Here is a 23,832-nt window from a genome sequence, read left to right as displayed (position 1 = left end):
TTCAAATGCCAGTTCTCTGGAGTCCCCAACATATCTCTGTAACACTTACTTGTTTGAACCTACCGGTAACAAATCTAGCAGCCTGTCTCTGAATTGCTTCGATGTCTTCCTTCATTCCAACCTGGTATGAATCCCAAACACTCAAGCAGTACTTAAGAACAGGTCACACCAGCATCCTATATTCTGTCTGCTTTACGGGTGAACCATTCTTTCCTAAAATTCTCCCAATAAACTGAAGTTGACCTTTCGCCTTCTTTACCACAGTTCTCGCATGCTCGTTCCACTTTATATCACTTTGCAACATTACACCCAGATATTTAAAGGACTTGACTGTGTCAAGCAGGACAGTAGTAATACTCTATCCGATCATTACAGGTTTGATCATCCTACTCACTCGCATTAACTTACATTTTTCCAACACCCTGTCTGCCAAATTATTCATCTATATAGAGAACAACAGCGGACCTCTCACACTTCCCTGGGGCATTCGAGACGATATTCCATCAGATCTTGATAAAATTTCAAAATGGTACAAAGGTTGGCAACTTGCCTTAAATTTTCAGTAATATAAATGAATTCACTTCATTAAACACAGAAGCATAGTATGCTATGACTACAATATCAGTGAGTTGCAGGTAGAATCAGGCAACTCATTCAAATTACTGGATATAACAAATTCTGTGGGTACAAATTGTAATTATAATTTTAGGTAAAGAAAGTGGCAGAGTCTGGCCTGTTGGTAGAATACTGGAAAAATGTAGTCAGTCTTATAGGAGATTGCTCATGTAACACTTGGGATCTTGCTCGAGTGGGTGATACCCTACAATATAAGACTAACAGGGGATACAGAACATATAAAATGGAGGGTAGTATGAATGGCTACAGAATACATGGCACAGTGGGACGCACCCTCTGCTATGCACTTCACATTTATTTGTGGAAGGAAGATCAGGACTTAACATCCCATTGACATTGAGGTCATTAGAGATGGGTTGCAAGCTCAGAGTGAATCAAAGATGGGGAAGAAAATCATCTGTGCCCTTTCAAAGGAACCATCCTTGTGTTTGCCTGGAGTGATTTAGGGAAATCGTGGAAAACCTAAGTTGGGATGGTGGCATTTGGCTTTGAACCGTTGTCCTCCCAAATGTGAGTCCAGTGATCCATGTGGTTTGCGAATAATGGGTATGGAGATGGGAGAAAGGGGGGGGGGGGGTGGAGAGAGAGAGAGAGAGAGAGTGTTCAAAACTTATACCAGTCATGACTTTAATTTTGAATAATTCGTGGTTTACATTACCCCATTTTTACAGAAATGCCATCAGGTCAGTAGGTGCATGATTTATGCAATCAGATGATTTCTACCCAGCGTCTCACACTCATTACAGGAGCTTGTACAGTGAGAGTTGGTACCTTGCAGTGGTGAGCGTACAGTGAATGAAATGTTCTGACAGATTAAAATTGTCTGTGGGTCTGCATTTCAGTGTTGGCTCTTGCCCTCTGAGAGCAGTTTTCTTGCCGGCAGCTAACCAGAAGTGCCTCACCTGGTCTTCCAGAGCATTTCTTGTATGTTACCAACTCTTCAGATGCACACATCGGTGCACTCCTTTTGCTTTGAAGTTGTAACTTTTTGCAGTAAATGGTACATGGCTGATACTGTTTGACTGAGTAAGAGAAAAAGACAATCTTTTCAGTGATACACTCAAGTAGGGTTACTTTTTATACCTTGATTTTAATAAAGAATGTGTTAAAAGCTGTACTGTACTTTGTGTATTACTGCCACTATGCACTTTGGGAGATTATTACAGGTGAAATAAAATTTGAGAGCATAAAAGTGTACCCTGAAAACATTTTATAGGAAGTTACAAAAAGAATAATTTCAAGTCTACAGTCATTTTTATGCCCTGAAGAAAATGTATATCAAACATCAGATGGCCTGGAGTTCAAACGACTTTGAAAGTATTGTTGAAAAACATGGCTCCGATTGTGGTACATTATCACTGTCTGTTGTTGGAACTGCAGGTGATTGTTCTGTAATTGCAGTGCTTTGATCTTTGTCATTGTGTGGGTCTTTTGCAATGGGATCAGACACTTCTTGTGAAAGAGCAGGCACTAATGCTACTATATTATCATCAGTAGGTAACAACACATCAGAATTGCAGCACAGATTTCCATCAATAGTTATACTGAACGGCCTCCGCGTTGCTACTGATCCTGAAGCAGTATTTTTCAGTTCAGAAACAAGACTGCTATCAGTTACGGCTGCTGAAGAGACACTTAATTCTTGTGCTTCATTGTGGTTTAACAATTCAGTTACAGTGCAAAAACTGGTATTTTTCTGAGTTTCTTCATCACAGTCCTGAGTGTACGATTGCTCACACATATGAAATGAAAATAGACTGGGTAATTCATTTGCTCCTGGTAACTGCAGGCTAACTGACGAGTGTATCTGGGTATGCTTAACTAAACTGTCACGGTAACGAAATGATTTTCGGCAAATGTTGCAGCGATGGGGTCTTGAGGATGTGTGCAGTGTGGAATGTGAACACTGGTCTCTGTCTAATGAACATACTTTCTCACATTCGTCAGCTGGAACATTATCAGCATTAGTGGTATCACCTTTGTCTTCTGTGCCCTTGTGGGACCGGAGGTGCTTGTTTAGCGTATCTCTGCTGGAACATTTCTTGTTACATACTGAACAGGTAAACTTCCGTTCATTTGTGTGGGAACGTGTGTGCTGTCGCAGTGCGTCAGGGCGAGTAAAGGTTTTGCCGCAAATGGTGCACTCGTGTGGTTGTTCACCGGTGTGGGTTCGCCGATGGTAAATCACTGTGCTGCGACCTGAAAACTTCTTGTTACATATATTACACGAGTAGGGGCGTTCACCAGGTTTAGAATGCTCACGAATTCTGTGAGAATTCAGTTTTTCTTCAGTTTTGTACTTCTTTTCACAGCTGTCACATGAAAATTTGTCTTCATCTTGACCTTCTCTTATATGTGTGTCCATATGCCGTAGCAGGTGGTTCTTCTGCATAAAACCTTTTCCACAGATATCACACTGGTGGCTCATATGACCTAAGTGAGAGCCAGCAATATGTATTTTTAAAGCAGTTTTAGTTGAAAATAAGTTACTGCAAAGTTCACAACGATGAGTTTTATTGTGAGATTTCATGTGTGTCCACAGTGCGTGACGTGTAAAGTTTTTACCACATATCTCACACACAGTACTTTTCCTAGAATTGTTGTCTGTGTGAATTTTTTTATGATGATTGAGACCTGTCCTTCCGACGAATGCTTTATGACATATGGAGCATTCATACGGTTTACTGCCAGTGTGAGTTCGTAAGTGTTCTGTCACGTACTCCTTTCGACTAAAGGATTTATTGCACACATCACAAGCATACAACACTGACTTGTCTTTTGTATGAGTTTTTCTGTGTTTAGTGAGTGAACTTTTTGCAGCAAACCTCATACCACACACGTCACACTGAAATGGCTTCGATCCAGTGTGAATCCGAATATGCAGTCTCATCTGACTGGGTTTTTCAAAGCCTTTGCCACAATATTTACATTTCATCATTTTAGCATCAGGATGAATTTTCAGATGCTGTCTAAACTGCTGCCGATTTGGAAATGTCTCATTGCAACTGTGACACACCAGCCCCAAATTGTTTTGATATTCATTAAAGTTGTCCAGGATTTCTTCATCATCATCATCTTCTTCTTCTTCTTCTGAAACAGGCCGTGTGTCAGGTGGTGATGCCTGTAAATGAGAGAAACTGTGCTGTTTATCCCTCTTTGAAGTACCTTGCCTTTTTATATACACTAACTGAAAATCACAATTACAGAAGGTAAATAAAAAGTATACCACGAAGCGTATAAAAAAAGATAGAGCTTGAGACAAACCAGCTGTTTTTATAAAGAAAAGACTAATAAAAGTTAATCAAAGAAACTTTAGAGCATAATGACTCCTCTAATGGATGGGCTATGGCAGGTCAGTGAAAAGAGATTTGTGAAAGTAGCTGACAAGAAACCTATTCACATGTTAAAACCGATCAAGATAGGCACACAGATTATGCGTAAAAAAGGAGGCTAGCAAAAACTTGGGGAAAATAGACAGAGAGAGAGACCAAAGACATATTCAGCTAGAGAACAAAACTGGGATGCTGAAAGTGGTTCATTACAGTATTTGCATACATTCCTCTATAATCACACAGTATTTATCACAATTAATTATTTTCCAGAAGACAGTGCACCAGCACTAATTTACATCCTCATTGTGCATGATGGATAGTGCTTGTCATGAACTACAAGAATCCTTGGCTCTCCTGGTCATCACAAAGGTTCACAAAAATACATCAAAAGTTTCTTCTAGGGACCATATGACTAGACACATTGGGTCTATGATCCTAATTTACCAATTTGACATTGAAGGCACAAGCAGAGCAAAATGCAAGTTATTGTAGTTGCAATCTTCAGTCTGAATAGTGGTGTAATGCAAGTCTGTCCTGTGCAAGCCTCTTCATATCCAACTAGTTACTGCAAGTCCTGTCTATTTGAACCTCCATTAACAGATAGATGATTCACTGACATCTTAGCGTGTTTTCTATCAACCAATCCCTTCTTCTTGTCAAGTTGTGCCATAAATTTCTTTTCTCCCTAATATGATTTAGTACATCTTTATTAGTTATTCAACTCGTTCATCTAATCTTCAGCATTCTTCGGTAGCATCATTTTTCAAAAGCTTCTATTCTTGTCTGAACACTTTATCCCCTGTGTTTCACTTCTGTGGAGGACTACACTCCAGAAAAATACCTTCAGTAAACTTTACCTAACATTTAAATTTATATGATGTTAACGAATTCTTCCTTTTCAAAAATACTTTCTTGTATTGCTAGCCACCATTTTATATCTTCTCTAATTCTGCTATCATCAGTTATTTTGCTGCCTAATTATCAAAATTCATCAACTATTTTTAGTATCACATTTCCTAATCTGATTCCCTTGTCCTCAGCTGAATTAATCTGACTACATTCTGTTACCACTGTTTCACTTATGATTATATTAATTTTATAGCCTGCTATCACCAAACTTCCATTCAACTGATCATCCAAACCTCAAAGTTTTTATTTTTTCTCCCTGGACTTTAATTCCTTCTCCAAATATCCCCTTGGTTTCCTTTACTTCTTCCTCAATCTACAGGCTGAATACATTGAGAACAGTCCACAAGCCCGTCTCCCTCCCTTCTCAACTAATGCTGATTCCCTTTTATGTTCAGTTCTTGCGATTGCAGTCCAGCTGTTGTGCAAATTGTGGATAGCACCTTGCTGCCTGTGAGCCTATTTTATCCCTGCTAGGTTCAAAATTTCAGAGAAGTGTATGGCACAATATTATCTTAAGCTTTCTCTAAATCTACAAACGTTATAAATGTAGCTTTGCCATTATCCAGTCTGTCTTCTATGGTGGGTCATCAGTTCAGTATTGCTGTTTTTACATAAAGTATTGCAATTCCTGTTTAAAAGCTGGTAACGTGTAAAAGAAAAAAACCTTTGTTTTTAAATGTAGTTGCATGAGTAGGACAAGATGTGTTTGTTTAAATTAAAACTCATCATCTATACATGCCCTGTAAACTAACTCATTCCACACCATTTTGATAAAAGAAATCATTTAAATTATCTACGGAACATGTAACTACCTTACTTGTATTTTCCTACAAATCTCTGGAATACAAACTGATCTTCCACAAGATTGGATTCTACCAGTTCCTCAATTCTTTTTTAAACAGTTCTTGTCATTATTTTACAATTATGACTCATTAAACTAATGCTTCAGTAACATTCACATGCGTCAGCATTTGCCATTTTGGAACTTGAATTATTACTTTTTTTTCATGTATGCTATAGGCATTTCATTGGTCTCATATGTCACGCACAGCAGTTGGAATATTTTGTCATGCCTGGCTGTTCCAAGAATCTCAATAGCACTGAGGAAACGATGTCTACTGCAGGTGCCTTTTGTCAACTTTAGTCATTCAGTGCTCTATTAAATTCTTCCCGTAACATGACACCTCTTACCTCGCCAACTTTTCCATCTCTTTCCATTAAATTGTCTCCAATTTCATTTCCTGTGTGTGCTGGGACGACAAAAGTGATGGGATAGCAATACGGACATAGAGATGCCAGTAGTATCGAGTACACGAGGTGTACAAGGGCAGTACATTGGCAGAGCTGTCATTTGTACTCAGATTATTCGTGTAATAAGGTTTCCAAAATGATCACGGCTGCACAATGGGAATTAACTGACATTGAACGTGCAATGATAGTTTGAGCTAGATGTGTGAAACAATTTATTTTGGAAATCATTAGGGAATTCAATAGTCAAACATCCACAGTGTAAAGAGTGAGCCAAGAATACCAGATTTCATCCATTAACTCTCACCACAAACAATGCAGTGGCCAACAACCGAGAGTAGCGGCATTTGTGTAATGTCGTCAGTGCTGACAGACAAGCAACACTGCACGAAATAGAAATCAGTGTCGGCTATATGATGAATGTATCCGTTAGGACAGTGCAGCAAAATGTGGCACTGACGGGCTGTGGCAGCAGACGACTGACGTCAGTGCCTTTGCTGACAGCGTGACATCACCTGCAGCACCTGTCGTGGGCTTGTGACCGGATTGGTTGGACCCTAGATGACTGTAAAACTGTGGCCTGCTCAGATGAGTTACGATTTCAGTCGGTAAGAGGTAATACTAGGGTTCGAGGGTGGCGCAGACTTCGCGAATCCGGGCTGTCAACGAGGCACTGTGCGAGCTGGTGGTGGCTCCGTTAGGTTGTGGGTTGTGTTTACACGGATTGAACTGGGTCCTCTGGTCCAACTGAATCCATCATTAACAAGAAATGGTTATGTCTGGCTACTCAGAGACCATTTGCAGCCATTTGTGGGCTTTATGTTCCCAAACAATGATGGAATTTTCATGGGTGACAATGTGCCATGTCAGAACATTTTAGGTAATTCACGCAAATTATCTGACCGTCCAGAACACCCGACATGAGTTCCATTGAACATTTATAGGACACAATTGAGAGGTCAGTCCACACACAAAATCCTGCACCTGCAACACTTTTGTAGTTGTGGACGGATATAGGAGGCAACACAGCTCAATATCCCTTCCAAAAACTTGCTAAGTCCACGCCACCTCGAGTTACTGCACTACGCCCGGCAAAAGGAGGTCCACCGTGACATTAGGAGGTGTCCCACGACTTCACCTCAGTGTATATTTCTTTCGTATCTTCCTTTCACCTTTTAGCCTTTCTTTCTTTACTTAGTAATGGCTGAGTATCTGAGCTATTGACATTCATACAGCTGCTTCTCATTTCTCCAAAAGTTTCCTTAGTTTCACTACAGGTGGTATCTATCTTTCTGCTTGTCATACATGCTTGTACAGTTCAGCATTTCTGAGTCTGCAATTCTAGCTTTGCTATTTTGCACTTTCTGTCAGTCTCATTGTTTAGAGGTCAGTATTCTCTTTTACTTGCTTTATTTGCTGCATTTTTATATATTCGTCTTTGCCAATTAAATTTAGTATCTTATGAGTTATCAAGAATTTTTAATCAATAAATTATGCCCAGAGTCCACACCTGCCCCCGAATATGTTTGACAGTTATCAGGTTCGAAATCTCTTTCTTACCGTTACATAATTTGTATGAAACCTTCTGGTGTCTCCAGGTCTCTTATGCAAATACAGCACTCTTTCACAATTCTTAAACCAAATGTTGGAAATGATTAAATTACTTTCTGCGCAATTTCAGAGCCCCGATCACAATAAAATTTTTGTCTCCTGTAACTATCTGAATAATTTACTTTATGTAATCATAAATTCTTCCGATCTCTTCATCCCCTGCAGAGCTAGTAGGCATAAAAACTTGTCCTATTATGGTGGGTGTTGGCTTCGTGTCTGCCTTGGCTAGAAGAATGCATAAACTGTGTTGTTTCTAGTAGTTAGTTTGTTTTCTTATTCATTATGTTTCTTATGGATTATTATTCTTATTTATTATTATTATTCATGTATTACCTGTATTTATACACAAATAATAATGTATTACCGAAATTGATAGGTTAAAGTTAGATATAGTAGGAATTAGTGAAGTTCGCTGGCAGGAGGAACAAGACTTTTGGTCAGGTGACTACAGGGTTATAAACACAAAATCAGATAGGCGTAATGCAGGAGTAGGTTTAATAATGAATAAAAAATAGGAGTGCGGGTTAGCTACTACAAACAGCATAGTGAACGCATTATTGTGGCCAAGATAGACACAAAGCCCACGCCTACTACAGTAGTACAAGTTTATACGCCAACTATCTCTGCAGATGATGAAATGTATGATGAAGTAAAAGAAATTATTCAGGTAGTGAAGGGAGAGGAAAATTTAATAGTCATGGGTGACTGGAATTCGATAGTAGGAAAAGGGAGAGAAGGAAATTAGTAGGTGAATATGGATTGGGGGTAAGAAATGAAAGAGGAAGCCACCTGGTAAAAATTTGCACAGGGCATAACTTAATCATAGCTAACACTTGGTTCAAGAATCATAGAAGAAGGTTGTATACATGGAAGAACCCTGGAGATACTAGAAGGTATCAGATAGATTATGTAATGGTAAGACAGAGATTTAGGAACCAGGTTTTAAATTGTAAGACATTTCCAGAGGCAGATGTGGACTCTGACCACAATCTGTTGGTTATGAACTGTAGATTAAAACTGAAGAAACTGCTAAAAGGTGGGAATTTAAGGAGATGGAACCTGGATAAACTGACTAAACTAGTGGTTGTACAGAGTTTCAGGGAGAGCATAAGGGAACAATTGACAGGAATGGGGGAAAGAAATACAGTAGAAGAAGAATGGGTAGCTTTGAGGGATGAAGTAGTGAAGGCATCAGAGGATCAAGTAGGTAAAAAGACGAGAGCTAGTAGACATCCTTGGGTAACAGAAGAAATATTGAATTTAATTGATGAAAGGAGAAAATATAAAAATGTAGTAAATGAAGCAGGCAAAAAGGAATAGAAACATCTCAAAAAAGAGATCAACAGGAAGTGCAAATTGACTAAGCAGGGATGGCTAGAGGACAAAGGTAAGGATGTAGAGGCTTATCTCACTAGGGGTAAGATAGATACTCCCTACAGGAAAATTAAATAGACCTTTGGAGAAAAGAGACTCACTTGTATGAATATCAAGAGCTCAGATGTAAGCCCAGTTCTAAGCAAAGAAGGAAAAGCAGAAAGGTGGAAGGAGTATATAGAGGGTCTATACAAGGGCGATGTACTTCAGGACAATATTATGGAAATGGAAGAGGATGTAGATGAAGATGAAATGGGAGATTTGATACTGCGTGAAGAGTTTGACAGAGCACTGAAAGACCTGAGTCGAAACAAGGCCCCGGGAGTAGACAACATTCCATTAGAACTACTGACAGCCTTGGTAGAGCCAGTCCTGACAAAACTCTACCATCTGGTGAGCAAGATGTATGAGACAGGTGAAATACCCTCAGACTTCAACAAGAATATAATAATTCCAATCCCAAAGAAAGCAGGTATTGACAGATGTGAAAATTACCGAACTATCAGTTTAATAAGTCACGGCTGCAATATACTAACGTGAATTCTTTACAGACAAATGGAAAAACTGGTAGAAGCCAACCTCGGGGAAGGTCAGTTTGGATTCCATAGAAATATTGGAACACGTGAGGCGATACTGACCCTACAACTTATCTTAGAAGAAAGATTAAGGAAAGGCAAACCTATGTTTCTAGCATATGTAGACTTAGAGAAAGCTTTTAACAATGTTGACTGGAATACTCTCTTTCAAATTCTGAAGGTGGCAGGGGTAAAATACAGGGAGTGAAAGGCTATTTACAATTTGTACAGAAACCAGATGGGAGTTATAAGAGTCGAGGGGCATGAAAGGGAAGCAGTGGTTGGGAAGGGAGTGAGACAGTGTTGTAGCTTATTCCTGATGTTATTCAATCTGTATATTGAGCAAGCAGTAAAGGAAACAAAAGAAAATTTCGGAGTAGGAATTAAAATCCATGGAGAAGAAGTAAAAACTTTGAGGTTCGCCGATGACATTGAAATTCTGTCAGAGACAGCAAAGGACTTGGAAGAGCAGCCGAACGGAATGGACAGTGTCTTGAAAGGAGGATATAAGACAAACATCAACAAAAGCGAAACGAGGATAATGGAATGTAGTAGAATTAAGTCGGGTGATGCTGAGGGAATTAGATTAGGAAAAAGAGACACTTAAGTAGTAAAGGAGTTTTGCTATTTGGGGAGCAAAATAACTGATGATGGTCGAAGTAGAAAGAATATAAAATGTAGACTGGCAATGGCAAGGAAAACGTTTCTGAAGAAGAGAAATTTGTTAACATCAAGTGTAGATTTAAGTGTCAGGAAGTCGTTTCTGAAAGTATTTGTATGGAGTGTAGAAGAGAATAGAAGCTTTTGAAATGTGGTGCTACAGAAGGATGCTGAAGATTAGATCACATAACTAATGAGGAGGTACTGAATAGAATTGGGGAGAAGAAGAGTTTGTGGTGCAACTTGCCTAGGAGAAGGGATCGGTTGGTAGGACATGTTCTGAGGCATCAAGGGATGACCAATTTAGTATTGGAGGACAGTGTGGAGGGTAAAAATCGTAGAGGGAGACCAAGAGATGAATACACTAAGCAGATTCAGAGGGATGTAGGTTGCAGTAGGTACTGGCAGATGAAGAAGCTTGCACAGGATAGAGTAGCATAGAGAGCTGCTTCAAACCAGTCTCAGGACTGAAGACTACAACAACAACAACCCTTATTTAATTTTTTATTTCTAGCCCTGTAATGACCTGACCAAAAGTCTTGGTCTTTCTGCCAATGCATTTGACTAACTCCCACTACATCTGAGATCAAACTATCCATTTCTCTATGAAATCTTCACGTCTCTTCTTCAATTCTCTAACCTTCTTATCAACATGATTAAAGGATTTTATTTTCCACATGCCACCCCACCAAATGCCCAAATTGTTTTTCCTGAAGACAAAATCCATCTGAGTAGTTCTGGCTAGGAGATCTCAATTGTTGAGAATGAGGGACTATTTTACTTCTTGTATGTTGGTGTCAAGATGATGCATTAATCATTAATCATAATGCAGACCTGCATTACCTCAAGATGTAGTTTCCCCCCTGCTTCCAACTGTTCACAATACCAACACACAACGACCATATTGGTTAATGTTACAAGGCCATATCAGTAAATCATCCACACTTGTGGCCTAGTAAATGGTAAAAAGACTGCTACCTCTCTCCAGGAACCGTAAGTTAGTCTGGACTCTATACTGATCACTCTCCGATGTAGGTTCATGTATGGTGCATCAATCTGTATTGTTGAAACGCTGAAGCCTCCCCACAGCAGAAAGGCCCACAATGATGGGGGAGTTGGTGAAGGGGGGGGGGGGGGGGGGGGGCGTGTTACCCGCATAGGATTGAAAAAAGGTAATGGGAATGACATGGTCATAGTTGAGGAAATCTACACTGAAATTACTAGTTCAAATATTATACACTGATAATTACTGGAATCGCTTCTAGGTGACTTTATACATTTATATGAGGTGTGATTGAAAAGTAACAGGAATTTTTGTTTTTCTTAAAGAATCTTTATTCATTCATAATCATCAACTTTGTCGCCTTCAAAGTAATCCTCCTCAGATATAATACACTTGTGCTAGTGCTTTTTCCAATCTTGGAAGCACTTCTGGACTCAATGTAAGTTATGGTGTCTTATCTCATCAATGGTGGCAAAACAGCATCCTTTTGTGGTTCTCTTCAGCATCAGGAATAGAAAGAAGCTGCAGGGTGCCACATCTGGTGAATATGGTGGCTGAGGCAACATAATGGTACTGTTTTTTGCCGAAAAAATCATGAACAAGCATTGAAGTGTGAGTGGGATCATTATTGTGATGGAATTTCCACAAGCAGTTTTGTCACAATTCTGGTCATTTTCTTCAGATTGCTTCACACAATCGGCATGCAACTCCCAGGTAGTATTCCATATTGGCTGTACAACCATCGGGCAGGAACTCGTGAAGCACTGTGCCACTGCAATCGAAGAAATCATGATCAAACTTGTCAAAAATTTTTTTTTTTTTTTTTTTTTTTTTTTTTTTTTTTTTTTTTTTTTTTTTTTTTTTTTAGGCAGTCTCCATTGGGATGATTGGGCCTTGGTTTCAATGTAACACCTCATGTTTCATCACCTGTTATAACCTTCTTTAGAAGTTCTGGATCATTGTTGACTTCATTCCACAATTTTGGAATGATGTCATTTATGGTTGAAATTCAACAATTATGGAAGAAACTGTACTGCTACACATTTCATGCCCAAAACATTGCTTGGCATGAGCCAAAGGATAGGCTGACAGCATCCCCAACCTCTCTGTTGGTGATTCGGCAATTTCCCACAACCATTTTCTGTACTTCTTCCCCACTGTTACCTGTAATTGATGTCTTCTTCAACATCTTCTCGACCCTCTCTGAAACATTTATACCGCTCTTAAGCTCTTGTCTTACCCATAGTAGACTTGCCAAAAGCCAAAGTCAACATTTCAAATGTGGTGCTACACTTTATTCCATTTTGCAAGGAAAAATTAATGCTGATTCTTTGATCCAACTATTTCAAAAGCAAAAATTTTCTGGGCTCTCTAAATTGTGTATAATCATTTCAACTGTAAACAATAAACTAAACATTCGAAACAGCTGAAAATTCATACATACATGAGGAACATGTGTACCAAAAACAGAAAAAAACCCTGAAAGTCAGTTTTACAAATCCCTCAAAATTAAAAACTTCCCATTACTTTTTGATCAAACCTCATATATACACCATCTCCAGGTTCGATTCCCGGCGGGGTCGAGGATTTTCTCTGCCTCGTGATGACTGGGTGTTGTGTGATGTCCTTAGGTTAGTTAGGTTTAAGTAGTTCTAAGTTCTAGGGGACTGATGACCATAGATGTTACGTCCCATAGTGCTCAGAGCCATACACCATCTAATCAAAAACATTTAGTGACCTATTAGTGGACATTAATATGGGATGTGTGAACCATTTTCTTTTCAAGACAGCTTGAACTCTTGAAGTATAACATGTTGTTCTTGATCTACATTGGCCAACAATTTTGTGTGTGTGTGTGTGTGTGTGTGTGTGTGTGTGTGTGTGTGTGTGTTAAGGTAGTTAACAAGTAGGAAGCACCCCACTTTTAGGAGATTTTTGATGGTTTGTGCAGATCAGAGTTGCACCGATCCTGTGCTACCAGTGTTGACGGCTGTGGACTTGGCACCTCTAACTGCTTGGTGGAGGTGTTTGCTTCTTGGGGCCACGGGTAAATGGTATGGAGTGAACACGACCTCCAAGATGTCAAAGAAATCATCACCAAAGAGACAGCTGAAGTTCAGATTTTATTGTAAAAAGTTGTTCAAAGTCTCTTGTGAGACACACTCATGCAAAAGTCTAGACAAAATTTTAAGTTTATGAAGTCAATCAATTAGAAGTTAGGATTGTATGATGTAGGAAATCATCTAGTTCAACTCCTCTGGGTGTGTTGTTCCTCTATGCAGAAGAAAAAGTCTCTTTCAGTATAATTGACACTGCAGATGAAAGTCCACATGGGAGAAGCTGGTTCACAGTTCCAGGGGTCTGAGTAACAGGACCCTCACAGTATCAATATTGTACAGCGACCGACAGAAAATGTAAGAGAATTGGAAAATCCAATAAAATACAAGAGCTACATATCAACCTACTGGACTCTTTCAACAGCCCATTCCTCTCACCCCCAATGGAAAAATAAGCCGCTAAATATTCCACATAGCAGGTATACTTTCAATGAGGTGTCTGAATGTCTGTGGAGAACTGGCAGCCCATTCTTCCACAAGAACCAGAGAAGATGGTGACATTGGACACTGGGTTTACAAACGAAGTTGATATTCTAACTCATCCCTAAGGTGTTCCATTGGGTTCAGGCCATGCCATTTCAGGAATATTACTGCCAATAAACCAATAAACCATTGCCTCAAAGATGATGCTTCATGCATTATCATGCAGATACAATCAACGTCATCGAATTGCTCCCCTACTGTATATGGTATGCAATGCTGTGTAATGTGTTCATATCCTTCTACATGCAGCATTTTCTTAAGTGCAATACAGGGACCACACCCCAACTGTGAAAACCACCACCTCCTCCATATTTCATTACAGGCACTACACATGATGAGAGTTAATGAGTCTCCAGGTACTCACCAAACTCACATTTTCACTGGACTGTCACTGACTACAGCATGATTTGTCACTACAAATCACTCGTTTCCCATCATCCACTGTCCAGTGGCACTGCTCATTACACCACATGAAATATTGCATAGCACTTGCTACAGGAATGTGTGGCTTATGATGAGTAGCTGCCCAACAATTATACCCCATGCTTTTTACCTCCCTAGACACAGTCCTTTTACTATCTGAGCTTCTGGTAGCACTTCGGAACTCTCGTGTGATGTCTTGAGATTTTGTACAAACACCCTCTGGAATTCTAGACGAGTCCTTTCCGTAAGTACATTAGGTCTGTCTGGTCATGTTTAACTGTGGTCATTCTTTTGTGTTTCCAGTTTACAATCACATCACCAAGTCTACACGGGCAGATTCTAAATGTCCCTGATGAATTTGTTAGAAAGTTGACATCCAATGACTAGTCCACATTTGAAGTCACTCAGCTTTCTTGACCAACCCATTCTGCTGTTACTGCTTGTCTATGATAACACAATAGTCCTCACCTCATTTTATACCAGTGGGTCCGCCTCCCGTGAGAGCTAGCGGTCAATGCCACTTTACACAGGGGTGTCTGGATACCTCTTACCAGAGAGTTTTTGTTAGAAGAACAGAGAGCTACTTTGGGAAAAAAGCCATTACTAGCACCAGTCTCAACTTCTCAGTCACTGGCGATCTCTGCTACTTCATATGAAGCATTTATGTAACTTCACTTATTTGACAGACCATTATCAGCTTTCTGTATACTAGAAAAGTTAAAACCTGCTTAATATGAACATAACTGTTAACCAGACTTTGTATTCCCAAGCCCAGATATTCTGATAAATTGAGTCTATGGATGGGAATTTCCAATTTACTTTCTGATGTCTACCACCAGTTTGTTGCAGAAGAATGTAAGACTCTGTTCTCATCCATAGACAGAGACACATAGTCTGTATGTGAACTATTTTTATTTCTAGTACTCAGGCTACCTGCCTGGAGAGCTGTGCATGTTAGAGCACTGCTTCTGGGATTGGGGGATGCACCAGCCACAGACTGGTGAGGGGTCAGTGTGCCAGCTAGTGTGAATGTGGTTTCTACATAGTTTCCCCATCCTACTTGGTGAATACTGGGCTGGTACAAAAGTCCTGCCTCAGTCACGTGATTTCCAGATATTTATAAAATGTTTGCTCGCTTACTGGTGTGCAGAAAGTTAGATTACACATATTCCGTTCCAGGGGATAATGGAGTGGCGACAGAATGGCATCTTGTCACTCCACCAATTAACCACGACAAATCCATTCCTAACCGTGTTGACTCTGTGTTGATGTTGGAAAAAGGCACACGAAAAGAATTTGGGAATTTTTGGTAAGATCTTAAGGGACCAAAATTCTGAGGTCATCGGTCCCTAAGCTTACACACTACTGACGCTAAGGACAACACACGCACCCATGCCTGAGGGAGGACTTCAACATTCAATGGGGGAGCCGCACGAACCATGACAAGGCGCCTAAGACAGTGCAGCTACCATCTGCAGCACTCGAGGAAGGGGGGTGGGGGGGGGAAGAAGAAGATTCTGCGTTCATCCTAAATTCCCACTTATTACTGACCATAAATATGTATTTTCATGTACGAGTGAGAACTGCGAGGTTTTTGAAGAGGCTTCTGCAAGATGTTGAGTTACTGACTTTTAGACAATATTCTTACTGCACACTTTTGTAGAAGCAATACATTTTTACCATAACTGGTTTTCCCCAGAAGGGTGCATCATAAAACAGCATCTATTGAAAGTACGCTAGCAATCCCCTCGGCAGGTCGATACTATGAGAGGGGGCTTGTAGGTGCAATCGGGCTGAACTGAGCATTTTGACTTACATCTTTCATTGTGTGTCCATGAACTACATATCTGGTACCTGAATTAAACTTTTATTCATATGGAACAAGAGTCTCTGTAAGACGAAGCGTTAAGTGTTTGCTGTGAACCAGCTGTAAGCCTGTTTCATTATTCACTCGTCTGTCTCTGGTTTCACTTTATCAGTATATTTGTGTCATCAGCAAACATCACAGTTCCTGGAGTTCATCTGGAACTTGAGTCTCTGTAAGATGAAACGTTCAGTGTTTGCGGTGAACCAGCTGTAACCCTGTTTCATTATTCTCTTGTCTGTGTCTGGCTTCACTTAATCAGTATATTTGTGTCGTCAGCAAACATCATAGTTCCTGGAGTTCTCCTGTGTCTCTGGCAAATGATTTTTATTTAAAAACAGGAGTGGGCCACGCACCAAACCTTGTGGAACACCATACTTAATGTTTCTCCATTGCAAATTTACTTTTATTCCTGTGGAGTCATTTTTCAAATTCTGTTCTACAGTTCTGAACTTCATCTGTTGCCGATCACTTGGTTTGCCTCTCATCCAATTATTTTGTGTCACACTTGCGTCATTGCTGTTCTGTTTGCTGTAGTTGTTGAATTAACATCGATCAGTGTGCTATTACATATCACTGAATCACTGCATAACTCTACAGCTTCTTGTACACCTGCACACAAAGTTTATATAAAAATATCTAGTGTTTGTTCAATTAAAACGGTATCATTAATATTTTTACATAACTTACCTTTCCTTCAGCAGTATCTTCATTCTCTGAGAATATAGTCTTCTCCGTTGAGTATATGTTTGTGACGTTTTCACTGGATGATGTCTCATTAACTGTGTCGGAGTCCGTATTATCGTACTGTGTTGTTACGCTGTTTTTCTCACACACTGGGAGCAAATCAAAATCTAGCCAGTCAGACATGAATTTACAGAAATCAGACACACTGCCAGGAAATTCTGCTTCCCCCCTATATATATAATCAATGAAAGCTTGTATATGTTGGATTCTTAAGCCACTAATCAGCACAATTGTATGGCTCAATTTGTCTTTGAGTTTGCTTGTGATATTTCTGAAGAGTGTGCTAAAAACGCTTAAAATAAGGAGGTGAGCTTCAAGTTTAGAATTTTCCACATATATAGAAACATCAACTAAATTTCCACACTGCAACAGAGAATAAAACAAGTCCTGCAGGGGATTTCTTACAATACCAGACTCCTCACATGCCCCAAATGATGTTCTTATCCTACTCTGTTCTCTTGAATTTACAACTTTTTGCATAACTTCTAAAACATAAGGAAATGCTGAGGAAAGTTTTTCACAAAGATTTTCGACACCTAAAAGCTTTGCTGTTTTGTACACAGATCTTGAATTTTCATTGCTAATCACCACAAATCCTTTATAACAAAACTCAAGCACAATTTGTAAGTCATCCTCTGTCACATTTGGCAGTACAAATAGAAATGGTTTTTGTTTTTCTTTTCGATGTTCTTGAAAAATGTGTAGCAAATAGGGACTGCAGGCACCTAAAATGCAAGAGTGAGCCTGCAGCTGAACATAACCACTTGTTACAAATATAACATCACACTTTGAAGGATCAATTCGTGAGTCCCACAGTTCCTGTAGTATTGTTTCAGGGTAGTTGGGTAACGTGTAGTAAATTCCTTCTTGCTTTACATCTTTCCTTGCAGCCACAAAATTGATGTCAAAAAATTTAGCACTGTTATCAAACTGACTTTTAAGTTCATTAGGTGCTACAACTACTCCTGTATAAAAATAATCAATCACTAACTTCAGGCTATGAGAATCGATTTTTGTATCAGAAATGTACACTGAGTATACTTCATCACAGAGATAGTCGAGTATATGTGAACTGAAGCACTGGATTATAGGAAGATGAGCACAAACTTTGCTTGTCCCAGTCACAAAAGTAACATTTGTTAATATTCCATCTGTGCAAAATGTTTTCAGAGTATTAATGATGTGTCCACAATGATTTGTCACCACAAGCTTCTGAACAGATTTGTCATCTGTTGAACACATTTCCAAGGGTATTCTCGCTTTGGGAGCCTTCTACCAGTACATCACCAGCTTCTTCCTGCAATAAATAATAAAATAATTCATTAGAGGGACAAACTACTTAACTGCCAGAAAATAATAATTTTACAACTAAAAGCATGGCAGATGAGTGCAACTAAAGAACAATGTATTTTTAACACTGGGTTGTTGGTCGAAAGAGCCACAAAATGTGAGATATACTTACTGGATCTTGAACAAAAGAAGACAGGATAGGAATAAAAAAACTCGGATACTAATGAAGGATGATGTTTAAAAATGATGTTAAGTTAGAATAGTCAGCAAAAGTAGAGGAAAGTTAGGGTGTAACATCCTGTTGACAACTGTAGCAGCAGAAATGAGACAACAATGGAGCACAAATTCAACTTGAGCCTTTTTAAAGAAGCTTATCTAGTATTCACTGTAAATGGTTTAGGAAACCACAGAAAACCTTTTTAAGGATGACCAGAAAGGTATTTCAAACCAGGACCCCACAGAATGTGAATATGGTGTGTGTGCCTACTGCTCACCTTCCCAGAATGCTGTAGTTACAAGTAAATTCCTCATATGGCCTAAAGTGACAGTCTATGACCAGTGAATATTGCTAGTACTAAGTTATGGAAGTGAAACATGCACTTTAAATGCTCAAGCAGTTCAAAATTTGAAGGATGCCCAAGAAGCAATTGAAAGATGTGTTCCACATTATCAGAAGTGACAGAAAAACAGACAAATGGATAAGAGTAAAGTCAAGAATTAAAGATGTGATAGTGGCTGTTACAAAACTGGAATGGATATGGACCAGGAAACCAGCAAGGCAAAATGATGGAGATGCATTAAGGAGTTTCTGTGTTTGATTCCTAATGATATGAAAACAGGCTATAGGATGATGTAACTGAATATGGATTAATGGCATAAAGAAAACACCCAGGGCACACTTTGATTCAAAAAGCGAAAACAACATAATGTATGGGAAAATCTGGATAAGGCCTATATCCAGTGGTGGGGGACGACAGATGATGGGTCCCTGCTACAAAGAGATACTTAAAACGCAAACTTAAACTGAAGAAATACATTTTAAATATTGACGAATGGTGTTTATTTGTTCCTGCCGCAATATGTGATGTTTCATTCTGTTGTGTTTAAGGGCGCCAAAACAACTAAGGCCATACGCACCCATCTCAGAACCACAGAACTCAAAGGCAAAAAAGGAATGAAAAGTGACTACACATTAAGCCTAATCAATGGAAGGAAAGACGGCTAAAAACAGGGACTTTCTCTTGGAGAAACGGCCATAAAGTATGCCATAGAGACAATGAAAGTCCCGAACTAAAGATTAAATGTCCTTCACCAGATTGTTATGACGGATAAAAAGTAAAACATGGCCAACAGCCCACACTCATTCACTAAAACAGCTGATAATTCACATAAATTAGAATGTAAGCAGTTGAAAAAAGGGCATTCCATTAGGAAATGGCAAAGCATCAAAGGTTGATGATGATGGGCACAAATTGGTGGAGTTACCACTTAACAAATGGGGATGGCTAAACAAATAGTGCCCAGTACACAACCTGGCTAAAATGATCTTCGTGCAGCCAGAGGGTTTAATTTCCTGGAACTTATTCCCACGAAGGGAAGTCCAGTGGTGATGCCAAGGTGACACAGAGATCGTCAGAGGGAATGGAAGAACTAGCAGGCCGAGGTACGAAGACTGCAGCCTCGGCAGCAGCATCAGTGGCCTCATTTCCCATCAGACTGACGTGGCCAGGGACCCACAGAAAAATCACAGTGGCTCCGTGAAGAGTGAGCAAGTGAAAGCTTTCCCGGACCTGCTGCACTAAGGGATGGACGGCGTACAGCACACAGAGGCTCTGAAGGGCACTGAGAGAGTCAGAGCAAGTGACACACAGTCGAAAAGCCTGCGTTGCCAGGTGTACTCAATGGCCTGGCACAGGGCGAAGAACTCTGCTGTAAATACTGAGCAGTGCTCCTGAAGTCGATACCGAATACTTTCGGTGCCAATGACGAAGGCACACCCGACACCGTGGTCAGCCCAAGAGCTACCAGTATACACAAAGGTACTATCATGAAGTTCTGTGCGAAGGTCAATAAACTTACAGCGATAGAGAGTGTCTGGAGTAGTGTCCTCAGGAAGTGAATGAAGTCCAAGGTGAACATAGGCAACCACATGAAGCCAAGGTGGTGAAAGGTTCACCCCCATCAGGAAAGTGGCAGATAGTGTGAAGTTAAGCTGCTGGAGCAATAGGTGAAAGCAAACTCCAGTAGGTACAGAGAAGAGGTACGCACCCCATACAGTCAGTCAAAGAGTCATCAAAGGAGGAGGCACAGGATGGGTGCCCAGACAAACAGCACGCATATTCGCTAATGAGAGCACCGTATCAGTACGACGGTGGTAGTTCGGCAGCTTCTGTATACGGATTCTCGATCGGGCTAGTGTGAAAGGTTCCAGTGGCCCGTGTGGATGCCATGATGGTGGATTGTATTGAGACGGTGTAAGATGGATGTGCAGATGCATAAACAAAACACGCATAGCCTAGCTTCGAAAGGACAAGGGGTTGGCACAAATGGAGGAGGTGGTCCAATCTGCTCCTCAGGAAGTACCACTGAGGACACACAGGACACTGAGTGACTGGGTACAGCAGGTGGCCAGGTAAGACACACTGGAGGACCAAGAAAGTTTCCTATTGATCATAGGCCTCAGGAATTTTGTAGTTTCAATGAACGGAAAAGCAACAGACCCAAGATGTAAAGACAGTGGAAGAAACCCATTGTTCCATCAGAAATTCTTACAAACGGTTTTGTCAGTGGAAAAGTGAAAGCCATTGTCGATGCTCCACGAGTAAAGATGATTGAGACAATGTCGGAGATGCCACTCGAGGAGACAAGTCCAAGGAGAATGGCAATAGATGGCAAAATTGTCAACTAAAAGGGAGCCGGAGATGCCCAGTGGGAGACAGGCCATAATAGCGTTATTGGCGATGACAAAGAGGACGATGCTCATGATGGAAACCGGTGGCACATCGTGTCCAACAAGGCAGAACCCACACGTACCTTGAAAAATCTGTCTTCTAAAAATTCCTGAAGTAAATGGGGCAGGTGGTCTCGGAAACCCCACATGTAGAGAGTACTGGGGACATCAGTCCTCCAGCAAATGCCGCACACTTTATCCAAATCAAAAAACCTGGCCACAGTCTGGTATTTCCAAAGAAAACTGTTCATGACACGGATTGACAAAGTGACTCGATCAACTGCAGAAGGTCACACTCAAAATCCACATCAGTAAATTGTTAGGCTCGAGCCACCATACAAGCTGGGCATGAATCATACTTTCCATCACCTTGCAAAAACAGCTGGCGAGAGAAATGTGGCGATAACTACAAGGAAGGTATTTGTCCTTACCAGGGTTACGTATGGGTATGACAGTGGCTTCAGGCCAGTGTCTGGAAAATGTGCCCTCTGCCCACATGTGATTGTACGTATGAAGGAGAAAGTGCTTGCCCACAAAAGAAAGGTACTGCAGCAACATCTGAATGTGAACATCGTCTGGCCCTGGGGCTGAGGATGGGGATGAAGCCAGAGCACGATCTGGCTCCCTCATAGTAAAAGTGGCGTTGTAGAACTCACGATTCTGAGAAGAGAAGAGTATCGCCCGAGCCTCCTTCAATCATTTGTGATGGAGGAAGGCAGGGTGATAGTGCGTGGAGCTCAAAATCTCTGCAAAATAGTAGCCCAAGGTGTTGAAGATAGCAATAAGGTCCACAATGACATCATCTGCTATGGTCAGGCTGAAAATTTGAAGATCATGCTCCATAGAGCCGTCGGAGGTAAGCCCACATGGCCGAAGAGGGAGTGGAACTGTTAAAAGAACTACTAAATCCAGCTAGCTTTTTTGCTATCCCAAAGAATGCAGTGAGACTGTGCATGCAACTGTTTATATCAAATGCAGTTCACCATCGTAGGACAGTGGTTAAAAATGTGGAGAGCATGTGTCTGAGCCGATTTGCATTGGGGCACGTCTCAGTTCACCAAGCGTCCAGGACACACAGTGGTAAAGATGAAGTGAGAGGAATGGAATGTACTGCAACAGTAAGGATACACTTGATACGGTATTCTACCTGTTCATCACAGCAGGGCAAATGTTGTTTGTCGAATGTCGTGAGGAAGGAGTAGAGCCTCCAATTTGCCATGAAAGCTGCCATTTGGGTTTGCACGTATGTGCGGTAGGAGTCAGCAAACCAATAGCACATGGGAAATGGTTGCTCCAGTATGTGTCAGAGAGAATGGACCACTCGAGATGACGGGCAAGCTGGTCAGTGTAGAAGGAGAGGTCCAAATGGGAATAGGTGTGCGTGGAGTCTGAAAGGAACATGGGTGCTCCAGTGTTAAGACAGATGAGGTTGAGTTGATTGAGAAAGTCAGGCAAGAGGGCATCTCTCACACAGGTTCTGGGAGAGCCCCAAAGGGGATGATGAGCATTAAAGACACTGAGCAGCAAAAAGGGGTGAAGGAAATTCCCAACAAAATGGTTCAAATGACTCTGAACACTATGGGACTTAACATCTGAGGTCATCAGTCCCCTAGAACTTAGAACTACTTAAACCTAACTAACCTAAGGACATCACAGACATCCACGCCCGAGGCAGGATTCGAACCTGCAACTGTAACGGTCGTGCAGTTCCAGACTGAAGTGCCTAGAACTGCTCGGCCACAGCAGCCGGCGAAATGCCCAACAATGTGGGCAAGTCTGCCCTGGTGACACCGAAGGATGGAGGGATGTAAATAGTACAGAGGGAAAAGGTGAAGTGAGCAAGGAAAATGCAGGCTGCAGCAGCTACCAACTGGGTGTTTAATTGAGATGGTTTGACTACGAAAGTTGTCATGGATGAGCAGCATGACTCCCCCATGAGATGGAATACAATCCTCAGGTGGAAGGTCAAAGCAGACCAGAAAGAAATGTGAGAGGTTAAAGTGGTCGTGAGGACTTAATTTTCTCTCCTCCTTATTGGATCTAAGGCTGGAAACATTCCATTGGAGGTGAGTGATGATAAGGAAAGGGGAGAGGGAAAAAAATGAAGGGTTGTCACCTCAGTGGCTGCCGAGTGCCAGCCTTCAAAGACTCTCTGCAAATAGGATCCTGCTCAATGAGATCTATAGAGGCATCGGCATTCTCCCTCAGTCAGTCTGCAGAATACAGGGCAGAAAAACAGTTGGCTGTGCACACCAGCGACACAGAGGTCAGCCAGGTGAGGGTATAATGTGGCTACACCATTGAAGAGGATCTCCCAGTCAGCGAAGGAGATTGTTTGCCTTTGTTGGACTTCTTGGAGCCTTTGTGGTTGGCAAATGATGATTCAGATGTTTGGTGGCTTCGTGTGGATATTTCTTCTCTCCTTTCTGGCCTGCCGGTTGCGCAGCAGGTGATTTCACGGCTCGAGTCAAGAATTTGATGGCTTGTTGCACAGCGGGAGGAGAAGGAGATGAGGGTGCTACAGTGACACTGTCAAATTTAAATCAGTGCTGCTGAATATGAGGTCGCATGTCTGCATGGCTACGTCCTTCATGGGGCAAGATGTAACAA

At 40.9% G+C, this 23,832-nt stretch overlaps 1 protein-coding gene across 4 annotated transcripts in view; it reads right to left on the bottom strand.

Annotated features, from left to right (window-relative positions):
- Positions 1-1,813: 1,813 nt before the first annotated feature.
- Positions 1,814-23,832, bottom strand: part of LOC124802973 — a 74,256-nt gene continuing 52,237 nt past the window's right edge. For all 4 annotated transcript variants that reach the window (XM_047264067.1, XM_047264068.1, XM_047264070.1 and 1 more), the window contains exons 3-4: positions 16,926-18,279; positions 1,814-3,757 (exon numbers count right to left, since the gene is read on the bottom strand). In XM_047264067.1, coding sequence (XP_047120023.1) covers positions 1,922-3,757; positions 16,926-18,224 — 3,135 coding nt within the window. In that variant the 5' untranslated portion in view covers positions 18,225-18,279 and the 3' untranslated portion in view covers positions 1,814-1,921. The remainder of the gene's footprint in view (positions 3,758-16,925; positions 18,280-23,832) is intronic.

This window comes from Schistocerca piceifrons, chromosome 6 (genome assembly GCF_021461385.2).
Source record: "Schistocerca piceifrons isolate TAMUIC-IGC-003096 chromosome 6, iqSchPice1.1, whole genome shotgun sequence".
NCBI classification, from domain to species: Eukaryota; Metazoa; Arthropoda; class Insecta; order Orthoptera; family Acrididae; genus Schistocerca; species Schistocerca piceifrons.
This window is presented reverse-complemented; position numbering and strand designations above follow the sequence as displayed.